The 9,349-nt window shown below is 40.8% G+C and overlaps 1 protein-coding gene across 1 annotated transcript in view; it reads right to left on the bottom strand.

Annotated features, from left to right (window-relative positions):
- GABRD (gamma-aminobutyric acid (GABA) A receptor, delta) overlaps positions 1-9,349 on the bottom strand; it is a 15,136-nt gene that overhangs the window by 5,372 nt on the left and 415 nt on the right. Inside the window, exons 2-5 of the mRNA XM_010087791.1 lie at positions 1,286-1,398; positions 654-721; positions 323-543; positions 1-55 (exon numbers count right to left, since the gene is read on the bottom strand). The exon at positions 1-55 is cut by the window's left edge and continues 52 nt beyond it. Of these exons, the coding sequence (XP_010086093.1) occupies positions 1-55; positions 323-543; positions 654-721; positions 1,286-1,398 (457 nt within the window). The remainder of the gene's footprint in view (positions 56-322; positions 544-653; positions 722-1,285; positions 1,399-9,349) is intronic.

Raw genomic sequence — 9,349 nt, 5'->3', positions numbered from 1 at the left:
CTCATCCATCGGGTACTTGGAAAGGTCCATGTCACAGGCCACAGTTGAGGTAATCCTGTTCCAAGCAACATGAACGCCAGTTAGTTGCATTCAGATAGAGCCTTTTCCTCAGAACTCAAAGACTAAAAGGAAAACTTTGAAAACTTGCTACTAATACAGGCAACTATGTTCAAAATCCTTACGCCAGAGTCACCAGTACTTCCTTCCATTTTAAATTAATAATTATTTTAGTAAATCATCCTAGGAAAATGAATTGATTACTTTATAGTCTGTTGAAAAAGTTACTATATGACAGAGTACACTTGCACTCTTTCTCCCTCACCTGATGCTGTATAAAATGACTCCGTCTGGCTGGAGCCGGATGAGTTTGTTCTCCACAGTCACATCATGGAACCAGGCAGACTTGGCATTTACTATGAAAGTATCCGGCAGCCAGAGCTTGTCCACGAACCGGCTGTCTAAGCCCAAAGTTTCATTGGTGTGGTTGTAAGACAGACGGTCATCTCGCCAGCTCTGGTGCAAAAATACCGTCATGGTATATTCCTATGACAAGAGAAACCCCAATTAAAAACTGTGTCTCTGGTCAGTTTTCTACACTTTCTGTCTTTGCAGTGCATACGTTCCCAGCTTGGCAGGTGGAACTGATAACGTACCATGTTCACTTCGGAGATGTGGTCAATACTGGCTACTTCAATGGCAAGAGCAACATTAACAGGAGGACCTGAGAAAAAAATGTTTGAATGGGGTGATTTACATCATAGTACCTACAGAAATACAGACGAGCCAAGACTGTTAATTCTTTCATACAGAGTGAATTAATAAAAGAGTTTTCCATGATAAAGTACACTTCCCAAGTAAAATCTACCTTAGAGCAAGAGATTTAACTCTTTTAAAGATTGCATCCTCAATTTCCAGCAGAACACCTTGCTTCAGTGACAAGGGACAAGAGATACAATCACAACTACTGAAAATTATGGAATCCCTCCTGGAAACCACATCAGCTAGTTTCAAACAGCACAACTTCAAGCAAATGCAGAAAGTATCACCATGTAATGTAATCCAAAATTCCTTCAACTTAGAAATCAGTGATTTAAGAACTATGTTGCTAATTCGGTTGTACAGTCTGTCTTCTTTCACGATCAAGCAAATTGTTGATTGTTATTTTTTCCAGTATCCAAGTAATAAACAACCACAATCTTTTCATCACCTAGAGGATGAAATTCACATAAATATTAGAGGGCAGAAGGATTGTAAGAAACAAGAGACATGACTCTCAAAGTCTCACCTCCAATCCCAGGCCTGAAATTACGTGCATACCCTTTCATTAAATCATCCAGGTTGGGTAACCAGGATATTTCGATGTTGGAACCTATGTAATCTCCGATGTCAGTCATAGCTCTAGGTAAAGAGAATAAGTATCTTTTAAAACTTGGCCATGTTTAAAAACAGAAAAATAACAGAAAATGTTATTTTTAAAAAGACATTGTCTTCCTTCACACCAGAGACCACCTACAGAATAATCAGCCATATTGGTAATTTAGTGGAAAAATACTGTATATAGACAGGAAAAGCATTTCAGATATTTCTGTTTAAAACAAAATGTATTTCAGGGAAGATTATGGCCTCTTTCTGAAATACAAGCACATACTTTTTAAATGTTTTTTCTTTTATTTTTTTTAAAAAAAGGGAAAAAAAAGATTTAGAAATGTAAAGAAACCATGAGGGAAACCAAGACACTTTGTATACTGCATACAATGCCTGTGTGGATGCTGAAATGCAGCTGTCTGGGTAGCAGGACACAGCAGCTACGACAGCTCCTAGTACCACTGCGGAACAGCTGAGATCAGGAAGGCTGGTAGACTGGCAGAGGTGATGGGAAAGCAGTAAAAACTACACAGCTGTGAAAAGTACCATTGGGCCTCAGAAATATGAGAAGCAATGCTAATAGAAGGTGTGCAAACACCTGAAAACTGCAAAGATATGGTCAAAAAGGAGTTCTCGCTTGAACAGTGAACAGCTGAAAGCACGGAACCGCTGAAGGGACATCCCCACGGCCCCAGCACGGAGCTGCCGTGGGCCAGACCTGACCGCAGCGCTGGACCTCAGGAGGCTGCCCATGGGAAAGCCCCAGGAGTTCTCCCCCATTCCAAGCCAAAGAGGTGGCCCTCAGCTCCGTGCAGCATGCCACAGTCCCCCTCCCAGAAGTAAGGCTCATCTCTCAGGTGCTGGGCATGTGCTTCTTTCTGATCCAGTGGTGCTCCTTGGGGACATCAGCACAGTCTCCTGTTGTCATTTCCCACCCCTGGCAGATGCCAGTCCCTCGACCCTCCTGGTACAAGCAGTTATGTGGATATTCCATAATCTCTTAAAAACAAAGGCAAACTTATATTGTCTTCACTAACTGTTTAAACTGAGCCGGCAGACTTCATTTCAAGTAGATCTGTGCCTGCTCACACAATTCCTCTTGCCAGCACTGTGGCTGTTCACTGAAGGGCTGTGACAACATCTGCCACAACTATTTGCAAAGGGAAAATTTGCCAGTGGCTTGAGAGGGCCTGTATCTGACTGCAAGTACTAGATCAGAACTGTCCGAGCACTGTTTTAGCGTCTTACATTGAGTCCAGCAATAAATAAAGTGACAGAAGAGAAACTCCTTAAACACCAATGAAAGGCTGCACGGTAAGCCACCGTACCAATATTCTCTCTTGGTACTTCTGTAACTTTCTTAGAGTGTTCATGCGCCATTGACCCCCATAAAGCACTTGGTTTTTCTCTCCAAAATATGCCAGTCTGGGCACTCAGGCAGCACACGCAGTTACAGCTCGCACGGGAGCAGAGTATCCTACAATAACCAGCTCTTTCTCACAGGGGACTGGAAGGAAAACCTTTGATTGCCTGGTCGTACAATTCTTGCCCCACATATATGGAGTCAGTTATATAAGGAAGGACTTCTGGAATTACAGTGTATAAATGTAAGTTCTGAGTAGCAGAGACATTGGGAATTTGCATTAATGGAGTTGTCAAAGCTTAGGTGACCTTAAAGCACAGGGACACGGCTCCAAAGTGAAACTTCATTAGTTCATGGCAAGATGTTAAAATTGGGGATACATATTAAATTGCATTTAGAATGTTTCCTTGCCGTGAGCAAGGAAACTCTGTGTTAATCTCAAATGACTCTCAGATATTTCTCAGGTTCCTGTATCACTTCTGAGTAAGGATCTTGGAAAACTCTGAGCCATATTTTCATCTACATAAATTGGAATAACATCATTGATTTAGACAAGGGCTTTGAAGATCTATAACAGATATTGACAGAGTTTTTTCCTTCTTTATAGGGTCTCCTCAAGTCTATAAACATGTCTTTCTATCAGACTGCTGTTGCCTTTGTGCTGGTCTTTCAGTCATCCAACTGTCAATATTTCCTTAAATGAAACTATATTCATAATACTTTATGATTTCCAGATGCTAAGGTCTGGCTTTCTTCTGCAATACCATCAAAGACTGCAGTTCAGAAATTCTTTCATTTCTTTTCTTTTACATTCATTACCTTAGTTCTGGCAATACTATCAGTTAATACAGAAAACAAATATTTTTTTAAATTAAGGCCTTGGCAGATCAGAGAATATGAGACTACGTTGAAAGTAACTTGTTTAAAAATGTCCTTATTTGTAACTTGTAAGTCTCAGCCATAGATATGTAATGCTATTCCTGAGCAGTAAATATCTGAGCTCCTTTTATAGGTGAAGAATGATACTTTGTCTTTCTGTAATTAGAGTAAATAACTAGAATATGCTTGAATGCATATATCTGCCTCAGATCCCTTTATCTTTTCAGTAGAAGATGGTACTTTTTGACTCCTGTTGCTTAAACTGCAGCCAAGTTCTGTAAAATGTTTTGCAAACACTACTCAAGTTAGAAGTTGAGATATCCTGTGTGCCTGATCTGGGAGACGGGAGAATCTAGCTTATGGTCCCTACATACAGAGTAGTCACAAAGTGCTCGGTACAAGTCGTTGTAAAATTCGAATACCATGTGTATTTATGAGTACTCAACCTGAGAAAAATAATAAAATCAAATCCTGCTGCTCCCCTTTCACAATAGGTACTTGCATGGATCAAGTACTTGTCCCCAGGTAACTGACTTAGCATCAGTCACTTGCTATAAAAGAAGCAAAGTCACTGCAAGAACTGCCAGGAGCTTCATCTGTTTTGAAAAAGCATTTACAGTACGCAGCAGTTATCTATCCTGTGTCAATATTCTATTTTAATGGCATTAAGGAGAGCCATAGAGCTAGAAGGAAGCTAAAATGACGAGAGTTGGGTTAAAAACTGTGAGCTGTAGCTTGCCATGTGTTTTACACAGATTACAATCTAGAGGGAGTTTTACTTAAATATCCATGACACAATTAAAATGAATCTTGTTTCTATTATTGATAAAGCCTTAGGGTCAGATCATCAGTGTAACAAATGTGTTGAAGTTAGTGGAGCTATATGCGCTTAATACTAGGGGGGGCTATTAAAGCATTACAGCTGACATCATTTTATGGCTGGATTTACATCATTGATGTTTATACTGCTGGTTCATTTTTAAATTTCTTTGAAATGGGCAAGAAAATCACTCTTAGTCAGTCACTGCCATTCTCACAGACTAGCATGGTGCTCACAGAATGGCCCTGGATACTCAGAGAACATGTGAATCCAAATAACCTCCACTTGCAGTTACAAAGTTATCCCCGAGGTTCCCAAAGCTTTTGCTGACATTAGGCTTTTTTCATGCAGATGCTTAAGGGGCTGGAGCACCTCTCATATGGGGAAAAGCCGAGAGCTGGGACTGTTTAGCCCGGAGAGGAGAAGAGATTCCTCTCTTCTGTAGATCCGATCCAGTGCTTTAAATTCACATAAAGGACAGTGGGGGAATTTCATTCATCTTTGATAAGCAGTTGGGATTGTTTACGACCTAAAATATTGTTCATTTATTGTACCTGAAAAAGGAAGACCAGCATAGAACAGACACATGGGAAGGGATTAACTTTTCCTAGTGTAAGCAGTAAAGATGAAAAGAAAGGAAACTACTATTAGTTGATTCATCAACTTCACTTCCTGGTGTAAGCTGCTGTAAAGCTTGTTTTAGTAGGAAAAGGACTTTGTAGAATTAAGCTATTGATTTGTAAAATTCAAGGGGCATACCAGCTCATCAAACACTCATCTTTACTTCCCACCAGGCCAGACTGGGGTGCCCAGCTGACTGAATGGCCACATGGTCACGTGTACTGTTATCGCTCTGGAAGTCATTCCGAAATCCAAAGCTGAAGAAGATGGTTTTTCATCCACACTCTGACTCTGTACACATCTCCTTTCAAGCAGATATTCTGGAGAACTTCAGCAGAGCTCACTGTTAGCAGTAGGAAACAGATTAGCGCTGTTTGAACTGTGAAACTAGTTAGTTCTCCTGTACACTAGACAAAGGGGAGAGGAAATCACCATTTGCACCTGGCAAAACTATAAAGTTCTTCTTTGCCTAGCAAAACTGTCCTTGACACAAGTTAAGGATAGTAACTCCGAGCAATGAATCTGAAATGACAAAGAAATGCATCTCAGAGCTGAGCACTACCAGTTCTAGAATAAAAAGTACATATATCCCAAAATCCTTTCTATCCGAGCTGACATCTCTCTCCCAGCTGCTGTAGAACCTTTGCGTTCTGCTGATGTGGAGTGATGTGGAGGAGAAGCATCAATCACCTCGGACAGCACATCTTAAAGGGCTTGTCAGGCAGTGAGGTGTTAGCCTGTCGTCACTATCTTCCAGAACACTGCTTGCAAACAGTTGCTAGAAATTATCAACATTACTAGAAAAAATATGATAAGTATTTAAATTTCACCAAGGAGAGAGGCAGTCTGTGTGTTCTGTGTGAATGAGTGTACTACAGCAGCTGAACTGGAGATCACATTAGCAATATAATTCTTGCACAGCAGTGCCCAAGGCTCTCGCAGCAGCGCAAGAAGCTCAGCAGCATCCTCAAGCCAGTGGCCAATGAGACACTGCTTTTGGGTCACACTTGTGGGGAGGCTGCGCTAACCTCTTGACAAACATGTATAGCAGTAAAATGTGGGAAATCACTTCTTGCATCTCCTGTTTCTTCTTTAAATCTGCTAATTTGATTCTTTTGGGGACTCTAACATAGCTGTTCTGTGAATCTTTTAACCTGGCAGATGGAAATACCAGTTTGACTGATACTGAGGACTGGGACGGAGTGCATTTCATTTTCTTTGAGATAATCTTTTGGGGGCAAAAGTCCCAGATGTCATTGCTACTCAAGAAAACTTTCTTGGAAAAAAGACAAGGAATGTCCTGTAAGGTCAGTGAACAATCTGGCCTCTGTCAAACTCCAGGATTATCCCGAGCAGTATGTGTACCCTTCCCATCTGCCGTTCCTGACTCGCAGTGAAGCTCACTGTAAATATGTTTTGTATTTTGAAAAGTAATTGAAAAAAGCATTAGGCTTAATTCATGGCAACCTCTTTTGAACATAAAAGCCCCTATTTCCTCTCTGAGTTTTAAGCTACAGAAAATGGACCACTCATTGCATATATTCACATGTTAAAGCTGCTCTGTTTCCATAAATAGAGGTAAAAGGCTGAGGAGACACACAACCAAAGGAGAATCCTATGCAAATAATAGAATCTTAAATATAAAAGATACATCTATTTTTAATTAGAGAATTAAAATCTCTTTCAGTAATGAATTATGAAGTACAGACATCCATCCCCAAACTCCTATCAATAGTACTCTTTTTCCCACACAAATGAAGAAATATTTCCCTAAGTGCATTTCAGTAGATGATCTCACTAACTATGACATATTTATTGTTGCAGCATCCACAGCATATCAAACTCTGACACAATAGTGAAAGCTACACTCTTTGCCCCAAAGAGCTGTCAATCCTATAAATTCCAAATTTCTTGCCACTAATCACTGCCTCAAGCAGACCACAAAATACAGCTTTTTATAAATGTTTACCTGAGAACAGCACTGGCATAAGCAGGCTGTGCTGACTTGGGGTGAATTTGGCTCATTCACTTCAGTCAGATAGCACACGACAGAGAAATTGCTTCAAATGCAGCTCCCTGAAACACCCTGAAAGGATATTCAAAAAGGCCGCGAGGAAGCAGGCGACGTGTATTCCCACTTCCCTCCTCTGCCAGACCTTCATGTTGTTTGAATGGGTCGTTTTGCCTTTGGGAAGTCTTACACCACCGTCACACCCCTTTGGAATGTCACACCACTGAGTTCAGAACTCACGGGAACGTTCATCCTTTTTCAATATGCTTTTGCTTACACCTGCCCGTGTACAGTCCACAGAACTCACCAGCACAGATCTTTGTGGTGTTGGACGGCCCTGTCCATCCCATCATGGATCACCTTGCATTTAGTAAAACAGAAGCAGAGCAGTAAAAGGTAGCTATTGGCAGTTTTGCCCATTATTGTAAAACCACAGTATTAACAGAAGACTGCTCTTCATCAAGGCATCTCTTACCAAAAATAATAATATTACATATCATATTACAGAACTCCAGGGAAGCAGAATAAGGAAGTTAATGTGCTTCTTGGGCCCTTACAAAGGGAATTATTTCATGGGTCATCTATGGGTGAGTAATTTTACTGATCAAGGATAACATTTTGTTTTAGCTCTGCTTAACTTATCAAAAATACACATGTAAGCAAGGTTAGCCACTTTTTACAAGATTAACAATATTCTGCCATGGCCACACTAAATTCTGAATCTTCAGAAAAGTGCTGTACTGAACAGAGCATCTTTCCTTGACCATTGGATGTCTTACACTTTGGCATACTTGGAAAACTGCTACAAACTGAACAGCTGGAATTTCACAAGCCAGAATTTGCCTTTCTCTCTGCCACGAGGATATGCATTTCTAACAAACAACTCATCACTATTGTGTAACTGGAGGAAGAAAGTCAAGTAACTAGGTAATTAATCCAAAAATAAAATTATTTATCCAACAAATTATAGGTTGCACATATCCTGGCAGTTGCTGTGCCTAGAAACAGACCTTGAAGGCAGAGGCTGAGATGGCTGACTCTTCCTTCAAATTCTTTTTTTTCTTATTTTATACTCAAACAACACTTTTCAACCAAAATACTTAATGCTAGCCCAAGTGCAGATAATCACTGAAATTATGGGCAAGATCTTGATGCCCTTAGGTCCTAAGCAGTTGTATTTTCTCTGCCTTCATGGTCATACTGGATTCCTTGAGGGTGAGCCTGAGGGTGTCAGGATCTGACCCTGGATACCAGACTCAAGGTCACAGGATAAATCATTATGTCAGTTCTGAATAAGAGCAGTTGACTTGACACTTCCTCTAACGCAAGATCCTTTTCCCTCCCAGTGAAAAAAATCAGATCTCACTAATGAATTCCAAAAACTATGACAGCAATGTTATGTCTTACTACAATTATTGCTTTGCTTCTTATACTCCTCTGAAGCTATGAATAGTGTCTATAAAGTAGAAGTAGGAAGACCCCTTTATTACCACAGCCACCCCTGCTCTAGATAATGTAGGCATCTTTTCACATGCAGCAGGTTCGTTTTTACTCCCCCTTCTATTTGCATTGCATAATGATGGCAAGCTTTCTCCACATCCAGCCTCCAGATCTGGAGAGCGTGTATAGAGAACATAGCTGGTTGCCTAGCTAACACTTTCCAAATAAATGGGACTGAGAACTGCAAACATGTCTCTTTACAATTTATTACTTTAAGAAATGGTTGGTGTTCTTCAAACTTTTATTTTTTCTAAGATCTCTGCCAGTCTCTTCCTCTTATCTCAAGTTCAGCAGATTTAATTAACCCATTACAAAGGAATGTCTGTGTTTTGGGGTTTTTAAGTGTGCCTCTGGAGGCCCTAAGCAAAGATGTTCAGTTAGTGCCCCACTGGTTGTGCTGGGTTTTATGGAAGAGTTTCATGTTCAAGCAGCCCCCTACAGAGCTGTCTGAGGGGATGAGGCTGCGCTGGGATGTGCAGTGCCGTTACAAAAAGTGATTGCCCCAATTTAGAGTAAGTGCCCTGGGGAAAAAGCTTCCACAGGAATCCTGTCAAAAACACACCCCTTGATTAAGCCAAGACACTGCTGCTCGGTTGGCAGAAGTGCATCCGCTGCTAGAAAAAGAAGAAATAATTCGGGGGAAAAAAAAAAAAAAAAGGAGACGGAGCACACTGAGGAAACTATTCAGTCAAAACCCCTTTTTCTACTGAACGCTCCCGCAGGCAGTTGTACCCTTTAAATGGAGAGCATCCCGGGGCAAAGGTGGGAGTGGGAGCGAGGGGCAGGGGAA

Source organism: Pterocles gutturalis, unplaced genomic scaffold (assembly GCF_000699245.1).
Source record: "Pterocles gutturalis isolate BGI_N339 unplaced genomic scaffold, ASM69924v1 scaffold31281, whole genome shotgun sequence".
In the NCBI taxonomy this organism is placed as follows: Eukaryota; Metazoa; Chordata; class Aves; order Pterocliformes; family Pteroclidae; genus Pterocles; species Pterocles gutturalis.
This window is presented reverse-complemented; position numbering and strand designations above follow the sequence as displayed.